Below are 21,277 nucleotides of genomic sequence, written 5' to 3'. Positions count from 1 at the left end.
TGGCAACACACTGAGGGTGGGAACAAGACCAGGGAACGTTTAAGCCCTCCCTGGCCTTCTCCCCACGCTCAATGTACTGCCGGCCTCAGAGAAAGGTTTGAATGTGGGGGGCAGCATCAGGAGTTTGGCTTGTGACTGAGTGTGGGGGGAAATTGAGGGGGCGGGGGCCCAAAATGCGCCCCCACGTGACCCAGGCAAATGGCACCTGGGTCATATGCCCCCTTTTCGCCCCCTAGATATGCCACTGTGCCCCTTTTTTATTACTTCTACAGGCTCAGCAAGTTGAATTTCATGGATGTCCCGAAATGTCCCAATGGTTTAGCTTTTGTTTAGCTTTTAATATACAAAGGCACTAGTTGAGAGGCGATAACTGCTCCATGGATGCCAACAGCAGCACTACTTTCAAGTAGTCTTAAGATGCGCCATGTTCCTCAGCTGTTAGACCAATAAGCAAGCCAATCTCTACTTTACCCGGGCCTGAATGCCCCGAGCTAACCTGATCTTGTCAGATATCAGGAGCTAAGCAGGGTCACCCCTGATCAGTACCCTGTTTCCCCCCAAAATAAGACATCCCCGGAGAATAAGACGTAGTAGAGGTTTTGCTGAAGTGCTAAATATAAAGCATCCCCCCAAAAGTAAGACGTAGCAAAGTTTTTGTTTGGAAGCATGCCCAACGAACAGAACACCAGAGCATGTAGCTGTGGAGCAGAAAAATAAGATATCCCCTGAAAGTAAGACATAGTGCATCTTTGGGAGCAAAAATTAATATAAGACACTATCTTATTTTCAGGGAAACATGGTAGTTGGGTGGGAGACCACCAAAGAAGTCCAGGATATCAAGAGAGGCAGACAATGACAAACCACCCCTGTTCATCTGTTGCCATGAAAACTGTACAGGGCTGCCAACTGGACAGCCACCAACCCTACTCCAGCCTTCTTATGTGAGGAAGTACAAAGAGACATGTGCGGGCAATATTCTTTGCCAACTATGAAATCGACCTATTCCTGCCTTCCAGCATTCTACCCGGCCAATGCAAAGCTGACAAGCACATTTTAAAAGTGGGTTAAATGTTCCACGGGCATTCTGCCTTGAATAAAACTAAGCAGTTTTAGACTATTTCCACTTCGATTTTTCACTGGATGTCATTGACATCAGCATCCACACCAGAAGCTCCACTTCAACCACCATCCATATGACGTAAAAGCAACCTGGGATCAGAGCAAAGACTGATTTTGGACAGGCGTTCTGCTTCCCAGAGTAGGCAAAGAGATCCTTCCAGGAAATTGAAAAGCAGGGCAGAAAACAAACAGAAATCTCTGTTATGTATCCAGTAATCTCTGGTATTCAGAGGTAGACTGCACCTGAACTTTGAAGTTTCGTCGAGCTGTTACAGCTAATAGTCACTGATAGACAGCTAGCCTCCACCAACAGCACCTTTGAGACCAACAAGATTTTCAGGGTAAAAGCTTTCCAGAGGAGGAAGAGAAGGAGGAACAGAATTTGGATTTATATCCCACCTTTCTCTCCTGTAAGGAGACTCAAGGTGGCTTACAAGCTCCTCACCCCACAACAGACACCTTGTGAGGAAGGCGGGGCTAAGAGAGTTCCGAAGAACTGTGACTAGCCCAAAGTCACCCAGTAGGAGTGCAGAAACACATCTGGTGCACCAGATAAGCCTCTGCCACTCAGGTGGAGGAGTGGGGAATCAAACCCGGTTCTCCAGATTAGAATCCACCTGCTCTTAACCACTACACCACGCTGGCTGTCAAGAGAACTGACTCTCGAAAGCTTAAACTCTGAAAATCTTGCTGGTCTCAAAGGTGCTTCTGGACTTGAAACCAGATGTTCTACTGCAGACCAACACAGCTACGCTCTGAAACTAGCCTCCATGAATTGGTGTAATTCCCTTTTAAAGCCAACCAAGTGAAGGCCCAAAGCCACGAGCCAAATACATGATTGGTCCTGAGCTGCAACGGCTGATCCTACTATGACTTAGCCTTCAACTCCAGCTACTAAAGGTCATCCAGCTAGGGTTGGTGGCTGTCCAGTTGGCAACCCTGTACAGTTTTCATGGCAACAGAGGTGGTTTGTCATTGTCTGCCTCTCTTGATATCCTGGACTTCTTTGGTGATCTCCCACCCAAAGGGCTGACCCTGCTTAGCTTCAACTCCAGCTACTAAAGGTCTGGCACACTGAAACTGGGCTTACTCAAGTCATCGGGAAAAATTGGCTCAGTTGCAGACATCTGCTCTTTGCCTGGGGCATGAAGCCACTTGCCTGGCGTAATTCATGTGAAATATTTTGGTGTTAGGGGAAGATCTGGAGGTTGCTAGCCCTCTGGAGGAGGGTCACACTTCTCTCGTGCTTCGGTGCCTGTTACCTGCCTGCCCACCCTGTCCTCACTACTTCTGGGCCAGTGATTCAAGCATTCGTGGGAAAGAAGGGGGGGAGGGAGGCAGCGGAAGCTGTACGCAGCCACTTAAGCTAACTGTTCTATCTTGGGCTTTGACCAAATGTAAAAGAGTTTTCAACCGCAGGGAAATTGTGCGGTAGCAAAGAGGCGAAGAATGAAACGTTGCCGAGGCTTCCCTCCGGCCGAAAGGAAATTGCTATTGAGGCAGGCGAGGACCGTCCAGAAGAAGGCAGGAAGGAGGAAAGCCACAGAAAAGGGGGGGGGGGAGTTGTTTTGGAGTTCAGGTGTCCAAAGCTAACAGCACTCTCCAACAGGCGTGGTGCATTTTTCTGTAATGAATAGACAGGAAATGAATCTAGATTTATCTTTTAAAAACAAATCAAGACAGATTTCTCCGTTGAGCTCCAAACTGAGCAGACGTAATACAGGGCCGGACTCTCTCCCCTTCTCATTCTATTGCTCAGGGATATTTCCTGCTCAAGTAGTATCTACCAGGTAGAATAAGCATAAAGCAGGGGAGCTCAACATGGCTTCCTTAACGCCGCAAGGAATTTTGTTTCCCTCTGCCTCTTTGAACCCGCTTCTTTCTCCCAAACAGAGAACAATGTCGCTGACTTAAACATGTAACATTCCTTAAATGCTTAAAACCCACATTTCCCATTGCATAATCCACCCAGTACCATCATACAGCTAACAACAGGGGGGTGGGAGGCGGGCAGATCCAAGAGGGGTCCCCCTTAGCTAGCCTACAGGCTCTTGTGAACTTGCGGCGATCCACAGGTTCGCCGATACATATAAAAGGACAAATAGTGAACAAACTCAGAATTAATTAGTGCAGTCTGGATATAGCAAATTTTTTAAAACATGTGAATTTTTTTTTTTTAAGTAGGAGAATACACAACTGGTGGAGTTGTGGGGAGAGGGGAATTAGGTAGAGTAAGAGCAAAGCAGAGATGGGATTTCCCCTACCTGCAATTCCCCACCTAGCTGTATTTTCTACCAACACATTAATCCATAATTCAACATCATAGAATCAACATAACAGTCTGCACCTTCCTTAACAGCGGAAGGTCCTTTTAAACAATCCAGCTGTACATAACCTTTAAAGCTGTATTTGGTCCAGACAGGTCATTCCACAGACTAAAGACAGTTACCGAGAAGGCCATAGATGGCCAAGTACATCAGCAAGGGGTGAGACAGGAGGAGAATATCACACCAATTAAGAGCGGAAGTGATGTAGTGGTTAACAGCGGCGGATTCTAATTTGGGGGACCAGGTTTGATTCCCCACCTCTCAACAGGGACCCTGCTGGGCAACCTTGGGCCAGACACAGTTCTCTACGAACTCTCTCAGCCCATGCCGAGGCAGGGAATGGCAAACCACCTCTGAACATCTATTGCCCCAAAAACTGCACAGCATCACTGCAAGTCAGCTGTGACTTGATGGCACACACAAGATCAGGGAAGTACAATCGCCACACAGGGCAAGGCAGTCACTAACCAGGGGGAAATCTGGAGGAACATGCATGAAGTGAGGCAGACCTCCTGGGCAACTCAGATCACAGAATGATAGAGTTGGAAGGGATCCCAAGGGCCATCAAGTCCAACCCCCTTCAATGCAGGAACACACAATCAAAGCACTCCTGACAGAGGGCCATCCAGCCTCTGTTGAAAAACCTCCAAAGAAGGAGACTCCACCACACTCCGAGGTCGTGCCTTCCACTAGATAACAGCCCTCACTGTCAGGAAGTTTCTCCTGATTATTTAGGTGGAATCTTTTTTGCTTCACTTTGAACCCATTACTCCTGGTTCTAGTCTCTGGAGCATCACAAAACACCAACATGTTGTCTCACCAACATGACATCCCTTCAAATATCTAAACAAGGCTTTCATGTCACCTCTTAACCTTCTCTTCACCAAACATACCCAGCTCCCTAAGTCTCTCCTCCTAGGGCAGTGATGGCGAACCTTTTCGAGACCGAGGGCCCAAACTGCAACCCAAAGCCCACTTATTTATCGCAAAGTGCCAACACGGCAATTTAACCTGAATACTGAGGTTTTAGTTTAGAAAAAAATGGTTGGCTCTGAGACGTGTGTTACTCGGGAGTAAGCTTGGTGGTAGTCGGCGGCTTTGCTTTGAGGCAACCGTGCAATTCTTCAAACGGGTGAATCACAACCCTAGGAGGGTTTACTCAGAAGCAAGCCCCATTGCCAGCAACCGAGCTTATTCCCAGGTAAAGGATCATGCTTTAGTTCTTCGAATGAAAACCAGTGGGGCTTAACAGTGTTTAACAGGGTTACCTACACTGCTTCCCCAAAACTAGGTTTAATGCTAATAATCTAGCCCAGTGGCCCAGGCCAGCCTAGATGTGTGTGTGTGTGGCGGGGGGCGATTCCCCCCCCACACACAATGAACTCTGTTTGTGCGTGCCCCCAGAGAGGGCTCTGAGTGCCACCTCTGGCACCCGTGCCAGAGGCTCGCCATCACTGACCTAGGGCATGTATGTAGTTCCTCAAAACCGCAGCATAAGATGTAATTCCTCAAGATCAGAGCATAAGGATGCCTTAACAAATTACAAGGGTTTAGGGGAATTCCACTTCTAGCAAATGACTGGAGGCAGAGGCGGAAACAGATCTTCTTTACGAGTATTCAATGGAACACTAAATTTATAGCAATTTCAGGTTGGTAGCCATGTTAGTCTGCAGTAGCAGAACATCATTCAAGTTCACTAGCATTTTTAAGACTAACGTCTTTCCAGGGTATAAGCTTCCATGGGCCAAAGTTTACTTGGTTGGATAGAAAAGAGAAGGAATACCTACCAGCCCTTCTATCCAAGGGAGGAGGTGGGAAAGGTATTATTAAAAAGGACCTGACAGGGGCAGGATGCAGTGGTACACTGCAAAAGGTAACCTACTGCCCCAAGAAACCTACTTGGAGCGCTAGCGTGGTGTAGTGGTTAAGAGCAGGTGCACTCTAATCTGGAGAACTGGGTTGGATTCCCCACTCTGCCACTTGAGCTGTGGAGGCTTATCTGGTGAATCAGATTAGGTTGTGCACTCCAACACATGCCAGCTGAGTGACCTTGGGCTAGTCACAGTTCTTCGGAGCTCTCTCAGCCCCACCCACCTCACAGGGTATTTGTTGGGGGTGGGGAAGGGAAAGGAGATTGTAAGCCCCTTTGAGTCTCCTTTCAGGAAAACAAGTGGGGATATAAATCCAAACTCCTACTCCTCCCCCTCCTTTTCTTCTTCATAAGAATTCTACATCCCATAGTCAGGCCGGGGGGGAGGGGGGAGTTTCACTGTCCAGAACTAGTTAATGAATTCTAATTCAGCAGTAAGTTGATTCCACTTATATTTCTCATTATGAATCCCACTTGTGGAGTTATGCATTAGCATAGCAAAGGTCCCGAGTTCCATCTCTGACTTCCCCATAACAGGTGTTTAAGAAACATCTGCCAGGCAGCTGTGGAAAAGTCAGAGAGAATAGCTCTGAGCTAAACTGGCCCGATATACAGTTGCTTCTACCTCCAACACTGCCCAACCATCTGTCAGTTTGATCTTCAGGGGCCCTGTCTTAGCACCACTGTATATTTTGTAGACAAAAGGTCCCTTGTTCGGTACCGGGCCTCTCCAGGTAAATCTCAGCTTACAGGCACTACAGGGGAAAGTCTCCTTCTCTACCTGTCATCCTGGACAGCAATGGCCAGTCAAAGGAAGCCAAACTGTACTAGAGGAACCAACTGCTTTGATTCAGCACAGAGCAGCTGAATTGCACAAGATACAAGGATCAGGTTTCAGGTGGGGGGGCGGGGGAGGTGGTACTGATGGCCGAGGTAGCCTGCAGGGGGTTTGTAGCAAAATCAGAAAAAGTAAAGAAAGCAAACTGGGCGGAGAGGCGACCGAGGATTGGCTCAATGTCTTTGTTCCCTCCCTTCCCTCGTTTCTCTCTCCCTTCGGCTGCAATCTCAGCATACTTGCCAAACCAGCTCAACTACTGAAGGCATGACAAGAGAGTAGAAAGAAGGGAGCCTGTCAGGTATCTCTCCTTCCCCTGGGGCGGAGGGGGAAACAGGGCGGCTGGCAGCTGAACTCTGGCTGCATTGCATACCTGGCCCTTCCAGCAAGAGGCACTGTAAAGTACCATTCCTCCCTACTGGCTGCTCTGCTGAGGGTAGTCAAACACCCTGGAAAACCTTTATGGCCCTCCTCACATACTTAAAGAAAAGTGAGAAACAAGGGAGGAAAGGACGGGACCAACCCTTATGAAAAAGGCCCAGAGGCGTAAGAGGGGGTGAAATGGCGCCCGGTGACAACTCCTTCTCTGGGCGCCTCCCCCACGCCCGGGGTGGGGCTCGGGGCAAGGTCGCCCCCTGCGCTTGGGGGTGGGACTCAGGGGTACCAAGACACGCCCCCAGCCTCCGTACAGGCCAGCTTTTGATGGCAGGAGATGTCCTGCAGGGAGGTGGGTGGAGGGTTCAGAGGCATGTGGCTAGGGCAGTGTTTACCAACCTTTTCGATGTCACGGTACCCTTGACCTCATTCTTCATATTTCACGGTACCCCTGCCATCCCCCCCACCTTCCCCTCCCAGTGCCCCTGCTTGCACCCCCCCCCACCTTCCCCTCCCAGGGTGAAGGGAAAAACTGGGGGCGGGGGGGGAGGAAGTGGCTGCTGACCTTGTGGCAGGCCCTGCCCCAAGCCAGCTCCATGTTCTTGCTGGCGCTGGCAGGAGACACCACCAAAATGAGCGGGGGGGTAGCATTGCCACAGTACCCCTGGGACATGCTCACGGTACCCCAGGGTACCACGGAACCCTGATTGAAAATCACTGGGCTAGGGCATATACCTTTCATCACATGGGGGGCACTTGGCACCCCCACCACATGACCGAAAGGCATGTGCCGGGGGACATGGGTGACCCCACGTCCCTAGGGCTGTACGCCACTGAAAAGGCACTTCTAGGAATCCCTCACTGTTTTAACCCGCTGCTTAACTTAGGAAACCTAAAACGGGATCTCTTGCCCCAATTTTCGCTCAAAGGGTTAAAATGTGCAATTCCTAGAAAGGATTCTTGCTACTGAGAGGTTCTATTATTCTGTTAGAGATTATATTACTCTGTTAAAGCGAGAAAGTAAAACAGGTGGATTTCTCCCTCCCACCCAGCAGTGACTTCCTGGGGTCCTCTGTTCCCTGCAGCCCGGGGAACAGCACAAAAGCTAGTTCAGACTCCTTCCTACCCCTGCTGCCAAGATAAGAAGGCGTCATAAATGCCAAGGGTTTCCGGGCTTGGTCATACTGCCACGGTGATAAAAAGCCTCGCTTGTAATAGAAAAAGGAAAATGGGTAACTATTCAGCAGGGGGTGAAGGAAGAAAAGAGAAACAGAGCGTTTGCTCAAGCCAGTGAGCACGTACCATGCTGGGGCCTGTCCAGTACAGGAAAAACCCTTGTGGGTCCACCCGTAGGGTCACGAGAGCCCGACTGGTAGGTTCCTGGGGAAAAAGAGAACATAGCAGTTAACACCCTTTTGTCAATTTACAAAGAATTACTGATTTTGCTTACACTGCACTTTCCTTGTACCAGACACTTGATAAGGTAACAGGAGTAAAAATAGACCTTTGCTCTAAGAAACATACCATTGCCATTAGTTTAAATGACGAAAACAAGGTTTGCACAGATTTATCAAAGTTACTGATGACTTCCAAACAGTATAGGTTAATGCAGTGTAGGTTAATGCAGTGGTGGTGAACTTCTGGCACAGAGCCCTCTCTGTGGGCACACGCAAACAGAGTGCTCCCCCCACCCCATCTAGGCTGGCCTGGGCCACTGGGCTTGATTATTAGCATTAAACCTAAGACCATGTTTTGGGGAAGCAGTGTAGGTAACCCTGCTAAGCGCTGTTAAACCCCACTGATTTTTATGCGAATAACTAAAGCGTGATCCTTTACCTAGGAGTAAGCTCGGTTGCTGGCAATGGGGCTTGCTTCTGAGTAAACCCTCCTAGGGTCGTGATTCACCCGTTGGAAGAGTTGCACGGTTGCTTCAAAGCAAAGCCACCGACTACCACCAAGCTTACTCCTGAGTAACGCACACCTTGGAGCCAACCATTTTTTCTAAACTAAAACCTCAGTATTCAGGTTAAATTGTTGTGTTGGCACTTTGCGATAAATAAGTGGGTTTTGGGTTGCAGTTTGGGCACTCGGTCTCGAAAAGGTTCGCCATCACTGGGTTAATGGAACCTCCATTTACAGGGGAAGTTTACCTCTACCTTACAAGGTGTTGGGAAGGCTACCACATGCACGTGAGCTTGCTGGGAGCATCTGGCAAAACACAGAAGGCCAGAGCAGCTAGAGCTTTGATCCAGCAAAGAATTGTTTGTTTTATTAGTCCAGAGGTCTATTGCATGCGGAAAGGAGAACCAGGAATATGAAACTCCTAGAGAATTTCAGTGCTCAGTGAATGATCCAAGGAAGCAAAAGTCCAGAATTCTTCCCTCCAATTCTTTTTGCCACACATATTACCCTTAAGCTGCACACAACAAACACACACACACACGCACACACACACGTTCTAGAATGCCCTCATCTGCAATTACTGTTAACCACTCACTTCATAACATACCAAGAGTTTTCTCATTATTTATGACCCGTTTCTCCCCCCCAAAAAACCACCCTGTGAGATTGCTCACCACTAACCCTGCTTTACGGATGCAGCCAACACCAGCTGAGACCCGAACTCAAGTTTCCCCTGATCGAATACCTAACAGCTCTCGGCTAAGGCTCCTGTGACAGTAGTCTAACAGACAGAACTTCAATGGGTGTAGCTTTTCTAGGCATAATGGTACAGATGTTGAACATCAGACTGTTACTGTTACCCCCCAACCATGCTTCCTGACAAACAGAGGTCTTTGGAACGCCACTGGTTCCAAAACCTCTCTCTGCTCATGTGAGGTTCATTGGAAAAGTATCATACACAGTCCTACTCCGATGCTACTTCCAGCACAGGTGTCAAACGTGCGCCCCCCCAGATGTTATGGACTACAGTTCCCATCATCTCCTGCCAGCATGATGCTGACAGGGGATGATGGGAACTGTAGTCCATAACATCTGGAGGGGCACAAGTTTGGCACCTATGTGTGGAATCCAAGGGTGCCAGGAATGCCGTTGAGACCCGGCTGTTACCATCTATCCCCCATGGGTATGTGCGGCTCCACTGAAGTTTTGTGATTGTCGCCATCATTTCTTGGTCTACCATCTGATCCAGCCATAGCGGTTGGTTCAGCTAGTGGTATTTATTAAATTTATTAAATGTTTATCAAATTTTTAAATTAGACTTTTTAATTGTAATGATAATTGAATTAATTCATCGTATATTTTAGACCGTTACTCGACTTTCCAATTATACGGGTCTACGTATGCCAAGACACTTATATTGTACAGTTGTTGATCTATAAATCGCCCTGAGCCAGTTCTAGGAGAGGTGATTCAGAAATTTGAGAAATAAACAAACTTCAAAATATCCATTATTCTTAAATAAATACATGCCATTTTAGTTATTATAATACCTCAGCCCCCACTCAGGTTCTGGGAATTATAGTTTGGGGAGTAAAGAATTCTCTGATAGATAGCTATCTACGGTACCTTTCCCCATAAAAGTACAATTCCCAGAGGAGAAAGAGAGATACAAATTGCTTTTAACGGTAATGTACATGCACCCATCTGGAAAAGGTTTATACAGGTCCTTCCTCTGCCTTCTCTCCGAGTTCTCCAAGGACCACCACCTCCTGCTCACTAGCTCCAGCTTTCCTGATACCCAATCCACAGTTGGGAAGATGGCATTATCTATGCCAGGGGTAGGGAACCTTTAACACTCAAAGAGCCATTTGGACCCGTTTTCCACGGGAAAAGAAAACACTTGGAGCCGCAAATAATTTTTGACATTTAAAATAAAGATAACACTATATATATAGGGTTGGGTTTTTTTACCTTTTACTCTGCTCATTCTGAGAAGTGCATGGATGCGCCCGCCCTGCTACCTGCAGGGCGGGCAAGGATGAAGCTGGCAGCTCGGCCTCACCAGCCGCCGGGAAAGCGCCCGCCCCGCACCAATAAGGCAGGCAAGAGGGGAAGCCCACAGCGCGGCCCAGCCGACTGTGGGCAGTTGGTGCACCCGCCCTGCTGCCTGCAGGGCGGGCAAGGATGGGGCTGGCGGCTCGTGGAGCCACAGTGCAAGGGCAGAAGAGCCGCATGCGGCTCTCAAGCCGCAGGTTCCCTACCCCTGGACTAAACTGTACTTTCTTTGATCTGAATTTCTTGGGCCTTTCCCCACTCTCGTCGTTACCCTCTATGCCTCGTGCTGTTGCTCCCTTGTGAGCTTCAGGCATCCCAGGCGCTACCAGTCGTCTCATTAACTCGGCGCTTCCAAGTGCGGGGCCATCAAAAGGCGCCGTTAAGAAGAGCGCCTGGGATGCTGCGCGCTGAGGGGCGCGACAGCAGCAGCTTCGGGGCGGCTGCGCTGTCGCCGCCCCTCTCAGTGGGGAGTGCCGAGGGACCCCGCGCTACTCTCCTCGAGTAGCGCGGGGCTTAAGGTAAGTGGGGAAAGGCCCCTTGTCAGTTCCATTTGAGTGACATTCCAAAATTCAGGGAAGAAACAAATCTGTATCCACTTTCTCCAGATATAATTTCTCCCCCACCTTTCTCCCCCAATGAGAACCCAAAGCAGCTTACATCACTATTCTCCATTCTACCTTCTCTATAACCCTGTGAGGTAGTTTTGATACACAAGGTGAGACTTGCCCATGGTCACCAAGCAAGCTTTTACAACAGAGTGGAAATTCGCAGATCCTAGTTCAACACAAACCGTACCATCACACTAGCTACATAACCAAAACAAAAAAGCGCCAAATGTTTTAGTTTTCCCTTGAATGGTCGGTACTCCAAACCCTGATCACTTCTATTATCCGTTTAAGTACCTTTTACAATTCCACAAAAGCCTTTTTGAGATGGGTCAGTCAGAACCACATTCAGTGAGGCGGCACTGTAGATATTTACAGTGATAATACCAATATTGGCGGGTTCACTTTCAAATCCTTTCCTCATAACTCCTAGAATGCAATTTGCCTTTTTCCCCCTCTGCTGCCTTTTGTCACGGCTTCCATCATGCCCCTCAAATCTCTTTCCTGATAAGTCACTGCCAGTTCAGACTCCATTTGCGTATATATGAAGCTATGGTTTTCTTTTTGCCTCAGCACGTATCATTTTACATTTACTGACAGAAACGTCATTTATCATTTTGTTGCCTATACAGCAAGTATGAAGACATTCCTTTGCAGCTCTTCAGCATCTGCTTGGACTCTTCACCACACAGAATAATCTGCTGTTATCGACAAACATGGCCACTTTACTGTGCAACCCAGGAGTTTATGCATGGCAGCTGTGAAAAAGGCAAACTCTGTGCTGGGGATCATTAGGAAAGGAATTGAGAATAAAACTGCAAAGATTGTCATGCCCTTATATAAAGCAGTGGTGCGACCACACTTGGAGTACTGTGTTCAGTTCTGGTCGCCACATCTCAAAAAGGATATCGAAGAGATGGGAAAAGTGCAGAGAAGGGCAATGAGGATGATTGAGGGACTGGAGCACCTTCCTTATGAGGAGAGGCTGCAGCATTTGGGACTCTTTAGTTTGGAGAGGAGACGTCTGAGGGGGGATATGATTGAAGTCTATAAAATTATGCATGGGGTAGAAAATGTTGACAGAGAGAAATTTTTCTCTGTTTCTCACAATACTAGAACCAGGGGGCATTCATTGAAAATGCTGGGGGGAAGAATTGGGACTAATAAAAGGAAACACTTCTTCACGCAACGTGTGATTGGTGTTTGGAATATGCTGCCACAGGAGGTGGTGATGGCCACTAACCTGGATAGCTTTAAAAGGGGCTTGGACAGATTTATGGAGGAGTAGTCGATTTATGGCAACCAATCTTTATCCTCTTTGATCTGAGATTGCAAATGCCTTAACAGTCCAGGTGCTCGGGAGCAACAGTAGCAGAAGGCCATTGCTTTCACATCCTGCATGTGAGCTCCCAAAGGCACCTGGTGGGCCACTGCGAGTAGCAGAGAGCTGGACTAGATGGACTCTGGTCTGATCCAGCAGGCTCTTTCTTATGTTCTTATAACCTTCTGTGGTAGAGGTGGAAAGTGCCATAAAGTCACATCCAATTTATGGTAACCCCGTGGGGTTTTTGAGGCAACAAACGTTCAGAGGTGGTTTGCCATTGCCTGAATTCATGTCATGACCCTGGACTCCTTGGGGGATCTCCCATCCTAATACTAACCAGGGCCAACCCTGCTTTGCGTCCAGGATCCGTAGAGATCAGGCGGGCCTGGGGCAATCCAAGTCAGGATTTAGATCCTTCTAGGAGCCAATTAAACAGCACCTGCCTTCATACAGATCTTTGAGAGACCTTTCTGCTTGGCTACTTTCCACAGAGAGAGCTGCCTCTGTGGAATTTAATCTGTAACAGCTCCTGTTCTCTTTGAAAATATCCACTACATTTACTTGTGAGTCCTTGGGCAAGGGACGTTGTCAAACACGTTAGAAGACGAGGTATAGAACGCCTGCTGCAGGGGTGTCAAACTCATTTGTAATAAGGGCTGGATATGACATAAACGTGACTTGGTCAGGCTGGGCCTGGGGGGGCTACCTCGGCCGGCCCCAGAACAGCAATGGTCGGGATGGGGTACCTGGACTGGCAAGCCAGCATCAGGGGTGGTGGCTGCTTTGAGAGAGTTTATCAGGCCCACGAAACAGCTGAGGAAACCCCCTCACCTTGCTCCCAATTGGGAACAAGGGGGGGGGTTGCCTCAGCTGACTTGTAGGCCTGACAAACGCCTTCCACTGGCTGGATCCAGCCCCAGGCTGCCTGTCTGACAGCCCGAGCCTACTGGATCATTGCTATTTCTACACTAGCTGGCATTCGTAAAGAAATCCCAAAAGGCGGATGTAGCTGTACTCCCCTTTGCGGAAGCCATGCCAATCCTAAGCAAGGCTTTTTCTTCTACTGACTAATGATTCCGGCTTTAATTATGCTTTCAACCAATTGACCGAAGACAAACATTAGACTAACAAGCCTCTAATTTCCTGGCCTTTTAGAAAATCATCTTGGCTAATTTCCAGTTCTCTAGCAAAGAGCTGGACTTACAGAATTTAGCGACCAGGAGGTCAAGTTTCCATTTAAATTCCGAAGAACTCAAGGGTGTTTCCTGTCCGCACACAGAGAGTTCTTAATTTTAAGCCTCGGGTTCAAGATCCTGCTAGTTCACAAAGTTTTTGAGAGGCTCTAGATCAGTGATGGCAAACCTTTTCGAGATCGAGTGCCCAAACTGCAACCCAAAACCCATTTATTAATTGCAAAGTGCCAACACGGCAATATAACCTGAATACTGAGGTTTTAGTTTAGAAAAAACGTTTCTAGGCGTGCGTTACTCGGGAGTAAGCTTGGTGGTAGTCGGTGGCTTTGCTTTGAAGCAACCGTGCAACTCTTCCAATGGGTGAGTCACAACCCTAGGAGGGTTTACTCAGAAGCAAGCCCCATTGCCAGCAACCGAGCTTACTCCCAGGTAAGAGATTGTGCTTTAGTTCTTCACATGAAAATCAGTTTAACAGCGTTTAACAGGGTTACCTACACTGCTTCCCCAAAACTAGGTTTTAGGTTTAATGCTAATAATCGAGCCCAGCAGCCCAGGCCAGCCTAGATGTGTGTGTGTGGGGGGGGGGGGGCGACTCTGTTTGGGAGTGCCCAAAGAGAGGGCTCTGAGTGCCACCTCTGGCACCCGTGCCATAGGTTCGCCACCACTGCTCTAGATGAATCATTCTCTCCCTTTCCTTCTCTAACCTACCTCACAGGGTTGTAGGTGTCGTGCCTGGGAATGGTTTCAACATAGGGAAGATAACCATGACAATAAAAGCTACCCTTTTGCATGCCAGCGGGTTCACGACAAACAAAGGCAAATAGGGTGCAAATCTGGTAAGACAAATCAGTAACCACAATCTCCATGCCATGAAACACAAACCCGCAACGAACATTTCTAATGGATAACTCCAGCATGGTTAATTGCAACTCGGCTGCTTTTTTAAAAACAAAAATCAATGCAACAAAGTTTGGGTTTGTTTTTGTTTTGCAAAACTTCAATTATGTCCCACTGAGAAAAATACTCGAACCTCCCCAGCCAAAAAAAACACTTGGTTTTCCCCCCTACCAATCCCCAAGATGCCCAATTTGCTACAGGACTCTCCCTCATTCCCTTTATTATCTAAAAACAGATACAGCTGTTCTCAAATTCACACCAGCACCAAATCCCTGCCTTCTCTTCCCAATATCCCATAGTTGTAGGAACCCCCTTCGGCACTGTATTTGGGGGGCGGGGGACTACAAGTTAGGAATTTTAATGGAGGCCATATGTGCTCCTCCCCCCCACCCACCCCGGCACTAAATGTACAGAGACCCTGGAAAACTCTAGACTCTTGTAGAAGATGAAAAGGAAATTGGAGGAAGGGTTTTGACCGAACAGAGACTTTGCAATGTCATTTTATTCTCCCTAGACCCAATATCTCACATCAAGTACCCCTCCCTATCTGCTGCCCTCTGGACCATTATCTCCGTGGGAACATTGGACTGGAATCATTGTTCCTGCCTCTCCCACTTGTGATAAGGAAATCGCTCTTGAAGCAACAAGGGGGGGGGGGAATGCCATGGGGAAGGCGGCTTGAAAATAGCATCTCACCCCCACACTTGAATATTTTCCCAACTCGGGGGAAGGGTGGGGGCACACAGAGGCAAACTGCACAATTGACCTCCTAAAATATTCAGGGAATTTGGACACCGGGACATGTACACACATGCACGCACATTTTTAAATGGCTTTCTTTCCAGAAGCGCGGCTGGCAAGCTGCAAGTGAAAATTAAGAAGGGCAGAAAGAACAGGGAGAACCCCCATTTCAGGACTTAAAGGATGAGCAAGGGTGGGGGGGGGATAGAGACCCACCCACTAGTCCTCAAAGCCCGGAACGAGCCAATCGCTTTTTTCAACAAGAAAAAAGAATGTTTTATGGGAGATGCTTCGTCCCAACAGATCTGCTCTGTCTTGTGGAGGTCACAGCCTTAAACATGATTTCTCGGGGAATCGTTGGCAAGCTGAGTCTTCACAGCTGGTTAAGAAGCATTTTTGAGGGGGGGAGAGGGAGGGGGGTCCGTTGGCAACAACCTCAGGAACATGTTTCTGCGGGCTGTGCAAACACTCACTCGATTTCACATCCTCAAACAAGAAAAACAGAAAGAGGAAAGGGGTGTGAGGCGAAGATGGGCACCCAAGAACCCCACAGGCCCCCCGTTGAGCGACCACGAACCACACTTGAAATTTCTCTCCCTCACAGTCTTGTCCGGTCTAGAACAGTTTTCAGCCCCCCACTCTCCAAAACAACCTGCCACTCCAAACACATATCAACTTTCTTCCCTGCCCCCCACTCCGCGTTTCAACTTCCCCACCCGGATGCAAAATCTGCCCACACTCTCAACAAGAGGTCCGGGGGGGGGGGGGGGATATGCGAAACCCCAATCAAACATCTGGAGTATTTACGCACGCCACGTGCGTGGACACACCCATGCGTCTGTATCAGAAGCAAACACCAAGGAGCCCCACGCCCCACTGGCAAAGGCAACCCTCCACAAACGTGGATAAAATGTGGCCCCAAACACATGGGGAGATGCTGAGGGCAATCCTGTTGCAGGAAATGGCCCCATGAGAAGGAAGGAATTCAGGAGCCGGCCTCCACTTTCTTGTAGTGGGTGTGCATGTCTGCTTTCCTTCTCTCCCACCCCTCACCCCAATTCTCCTTTGATCTATAGGGAGAACAAAGGAGGGGCCTGTGCCCCTGTCTCCTTTTCGGACTTTTTCGCCTCAGGCTCCCGCTTCCTTTTTTGGGTCTGATGGAGCAAAAGGAAGTTGTGAGGCCAATGTTGTCACAGTCTCTCTTCTCTCGCGGGGCCTGGATTGTGAAACCCACGGCAAGGCCAGGCCAGGCTGAGAGAGAGTGAAAACATGGGGGGCGGAGAGGAGAGAGCGGCAGGCCCAGCTCCTGGATAGGGAGGCCAGAAGGGACACAAATAAAAGGTTTCCAATCATTGTTATTACAAGACCACCAAGAACTCCCCCTTTGTTTGTAAACACAGTGAGTCCAGTTCGGCTGAATCCTCCGGGTCCTATGGAAACAGCCCCATTATATACCTCGGATGGGCTCCACCCAAAGGTACCCACTAAAATGGTGCTTAGGATCCCTTATGAGCTACCACAAGCCATACACCTCTGAACATGAGTTGCATCTGCTCAGTATGGGTCCTGCAGACACATTTCCCTGAAGGGCTACAGGGCTAACGGGGGGTGCCAAGGCTGGGCATTTGATCGGCAAAAGATGTCCTTCCCAACACCGCAGCTGTCCTTGCGCTGCACAGAGTGCCCAAGAAGTCAGAGCATGAGGATTTTAGTGTCCAACATTTTGGGGTGGGGGGCAGAAGTCTGAGTGTGCCCCCGCCCCCGTGATCTTGGCATCAGCGCTGCTGCCGTGTATGTGGCCGAGCGGATTCTAATTTACTTCCCGCATAAGCACCCTTTGGGCTCAGCTACACCCTACATGTTCGCACAGGAAACGGAGGGACTGCCTGCAGCCCTATAAATGACCTACATGTGAAATTGCATCCCTGCCTTTTAGGGCCCCTTTCCAAGAAGATGCACTCCGAAAGATACAGGCAAAGTGGCTTTTGCCATTTTACCCAGTAAAATCCAGTTGTGCAGTGCATTATTCAGCAAGTGTGAAAGCACCCCGGGGGTTGCCTAGTCCTTATCGAAGCTCTCCTTAAAATACAATTTTAGCAGAGCTGGTTTTCAGGCATCTGTCCCTAGAATGAACCCCACACTGAGACGGCAGAACTAAGAACCCATTCAGAAAGCACCAAACCCCCAGATGTGCAGAAAATTGCTGCCCTCAGCATCCCTCGCCTTAAGGCTACACAGAGAGCACCCAGTGCTGCACACCATGTTCAGTCCGAGTAAGCATATTCCCTCTTGCACACACTATTTCGGCTTGAAAGACTTATCTATACACACACAAGCTCCACTCCTGGAAAACACACAAGGTACACACACGCACAAGTCCCTAAATTTGGAGCAGTATAGCAAACACGGCCTCCCTCCTCTTTGTCACACATTTAAAGTGACCATAAAAAAAGAGGAATGCCCTCCCAAAGAACAACGTTCCCCCCAAGCTAGATATGCAAATCTCTGCCAACACTGTGTAAGGTAAACAGGTAAAGGTGCAAGCAGTGGGTTATTACTGACCCATGGGGTGACTGTCAAATCAGAAAATTTTCAGCAAGAACAGAAATCGGTTTAGGATTCTGAGGGGGAAACCAAAGAGTAAAACATATGTACAAATATTTAAGGGAGAGGGACGATCCAGTTGAAGGCAGGCTAGGAGGTCAGCCAGAGAAGCAGCAGAATAAGGTGTATGTGTGTGTGGGGGGCATTCAACTGCACCCTACAGTGCCCTGGAATGACCAGGTTTGGGCAACCAGGCGAGAGACCAGCAGCCAAGGAAGCCAATAAGGAACCTTGAAAGAATCAACAGTCCTGAGATACTATGTTCGAGCCAGATCACAGGGTAGGTGACCAAGCTCAAGGGGGACAAACTTTTCCTCCAAAAAAGGGACTTCTAGACATCCTACACCCAAGGAAGGGGGAAGGGGCTGCTCAAAACATTTGGGTGGAGTTAAAAGACACTGAGCACCCCAAGGATGCCTCAAGAGCAAACTGCTGGTCCCACATCCAAGGAATCCATATTGACAGTATAAAAAGGCATGCAAAGAATTTAGAGATATCCTCCCGTTTCCAAGCTTTTGATCTGTTGTTAATCAAGAAACAGGATCGCCTCCCAGAACATCGGAATTACACTGGAATGCCTAATTGGGAAGGGGGGGGGGGCGGATCTCAAAGAGTGAAGGGGGGGCAATACTTTTTTTAAATAGTGCAAGTCGAGGTCCCTTTGCTGGTTACACGACAACTCTTGGTGGATCCCCAGGTAGAAGAGAAGGAGACAGAAAGGTGGATTCCCTGGGGCCCAAGGGAATTATCCCACCAGGTTACCCCGCAGGCGATTCCCTCCAGGCTAAAGATCAGACCCATTACAGAGGAAAGCCCCATAAGAAAGGCAACGGGGTGTGTAACGAGATGGGGGGGGGGGGGCAGAAGTAATTAGAATCCAGAAAGTGTTTGCAAAAAGAAAGTTGGAGGAGAGGAAACAGAGGAGCCCTCTAATTTGCACAGCCCCCTTATTCCCCTCTTGGGAAAGTTTTGGGTTTTTTTTTAAAGACACCGAACAGAATTGAGAAGAGCACGGATTTGTTTCCCAGGAAAGAGTTGAAAGAATGCGGGGGGAGAGAAGAGGCGGGAGGCAGATCCCCGGGGCCCGCAGCTGCATTGCAAAAAAAGGGGGTCCCCCCCCAAGCCGAAGAAACGGGGGTGCAGCGGCGGCTTTCCAGGCGGCGGCTTTCCAGGAAGGGTTTGCAAAGCCGAGGGGCGGGAGGGCGCTTTCCCCGCCTGCCACTCACCTCGTCCCACTTGATGAACTTGCTGCCCTTGAGCAGGGTCTCCGGGACCCGCGGGGGCTCCAGCTGGAGCGCGTGCACCCCCGGGCGCGCCCCGGCCATGGCTGCGCGCACCTCGCCCGGCACCCCGCGCAGCCCGTGCGGAGCCTCTTCTGTTGCTGGGGCGGCTGGCTGGTGCCTCTCCCTGGCCCGGGAGGGGCGAGGCGAGGAGGGGGTGGCGCCGGCCCGGAGGAGCCGCTTAAAGAGACAGCCGGGCTCCTCCTCGAGCGCAAGGAGGGGGGAGGCGGGCCAAGTGGGTGCATGCAGCAGGCCAGAGGGCAAAATGGGCTGGAGAGGCACGGGTACGGGGCATGGTTACTCGGGAGTAAGCCCCGTTGAGTGGCCGGGTGCTACTTCCCAGCAGGGTGCGGCAATGCTCCTTCAAGCAAGGTTGTGGCTGCTTAGGGAGATTACAGAGGGTGTTGCAAAGTGTGGCTGGTATCGGGGAGGGATTTTTTTCTCTCTCTCTTAGAACTCGGAGCCGTCCAAGGAAACCGGTTAAGGTCAGAGGAGAAGTTCTTCTCCCAGCGGCTGTTTGACTGGTGGAACTCTCTGCCACGAGATGTGGCAGTGGCTGCCAGCTTTTTAAAAAAGTTCAGTGAGTTCATGGTCTGTCAAAAGCTACAAGCCAGATGAGGCTCCTTGTGCATAGGCAGTGGCGTAAGAGGTTAAGAGCTCGTGTATCTAATCTGGAGGAACCCGGTTTGATTCCCCGCTCTGCCGCCTGAGCTGTGGAGGCTTATCTGGGGAATTCAGATTAGCCTGTGCACTCCCACACACCAGCTGGGTGACCTTGGGCGAGTCACAGCTTCTCGGAGCTCTCTCAGCCCCACCCACCTCACAGGGTGTTTGTTGTGAGGGGGGAAGGGCAAGGAGATTGTAAATCCCTTTGAGTCTCCTATAGGAGAGAAAGGGGGGATATAACTTCTTCATGGTTCTGATTGTTAGTCTACTTGTTGATTGGTTATCCCACCTTTTCTTTTCTGGCCCTTGAAATTTGGGGCTAGGTGGATTCCTTGCGCTGATTCAAGAAAGCACTTCCTTATGACTTTGGAAATAGGTCCCATTGAACAAACCACACTTCGCTTTTGAACAAGGACCGTGCATGCCCGCAGGGAACTAGTAATCTTACACCTGGCCCATTTTTGGAGGTTTGAAATGAAAGACAAAAAATATTTGGCATTTTTTAAAGGTTTGTGAATAAGAGAGCAGGATAGAGGCGTTTTAATTATGTGTACATACGAAGTTTTTTGTTTGCTCCCCTTAATGTCCATTCAGGAAGAAGCAGTCCCATCAGTGGCTATCCGCCACAATGGCTACATAAAGCCTCCATGTTCAGAGGCAGTGTACCCCTGAACCTAAATGTTAGGGGATAGCAATGAAGGAAACCTGCAGATTAAATGGCCTGCTTGTAGACCTTCCAGTGGCATCTGTTTGGCTACTATGTGAAACAGAATGTCCGTCTGATCTATAGGTCTGATCCAACAGGGCTGTTCTTATATTAATCTTGTATTTCTCCCTTTCATAGCATTTCCCAATGAAACAGATCAGCAACAGGTTCAAGATGGGGGTGGGGGTGGGGCATTGCTTCACACAGTGTATAACCAGTTTATGGAACTCATTGCCACCAGCTGAAATCCTGCAAGCACTATATTTTACAAAAGGATTAGACAAATTCACAAATGATACCAGGATCTTCAAGAGCCGTCGTGGTACAAGAAGCCTAATGAATGACCTTGAGTGTCCTCAGAACGCTCCCATTCCACACAAACCACTTCCGAATCTTGCCTTAAGAACCCTGTGGGGTTGTCATGTCAGCTGTGACTTGACAGCACCCACACAGACCAATCCATCACAGTGCCATCCTAAGCAGGATTACACCTGCTTCAACTGGCACTGCAAATGATAACTAAATGGAGCCTCCATGTGCAGAGGCAGACTACCCCCAAGGAACAGATGCTGGGGTTAAACATTCGTGGAAATCCATGCCATACTTATGAGTTTCCTAGAGGCATCTTGTGTCTGCTGAAATGTTGGATCGGATGGACCTTTGGCCTGATCCAGCGAGCTTGCTGTATTTTCAAGACGCTCGAATATGTTTCAGTTGACATTGGTGGAAATTATTTCCAGATAAACATACCTGGAATCATACTGTCCAGAGGAAAGAC

At 49.0% G+C, this 21,277-nt stretch overlaps 1 protein-coding gene across 1 annotated transcript in view; it reads right to left on the bottom strand.

Annotated features, from left to right (window-relative positions):
• Positions 1 to 19,283, bottom strand: part of PLCB3 (phospholipase C beta 3) — an 85,266-nt gene extending 65,983 nt beyond the window's left edge. The window contains exons 1-2 of the mRNA XM_048512227.1: positions 19,074 to 19,283; positions 7,829 to 7,906 (exon numbers count right to left, since the gene is read on the bottom strand). Coding sequence (XP_048368184.1) covers positions 7,829 to 7,906; positions 19,074 to 19,172 — 177 coding nt within the window. The 5' untranslated portion in view covers positions 19,173 to 19,283. The remainder of the gene's footprint in view (positions 1 to 7,828; positions 7,907 to 19,073) is intronic.
• Between the last annotated feature and the right edge of the window lie 1,994 nt (positions 19,284 to 21,277).

This window comes from Sphaerodactylus townsendi, linkage group LG01 (genome assembly GCF_021028975.2).
Source record: "Sphaerodactylus townsendi isolate TG3544 linkage group LG01, MPM_Stown_v2.3, whole genome shotgun sequence".
Taxonomy (NCBI): Eukaryota; Metazoa; Chordata; class Lepidosauria; order Squamata; family Sphaerodactylidae; genus Sphaerodactylus; species Sphaerodactylus townsendi.
Note: the sequence above shows the minus strand (reverse complement) of the source record. Positions and strands in the feature narration are given on the sequence as shown.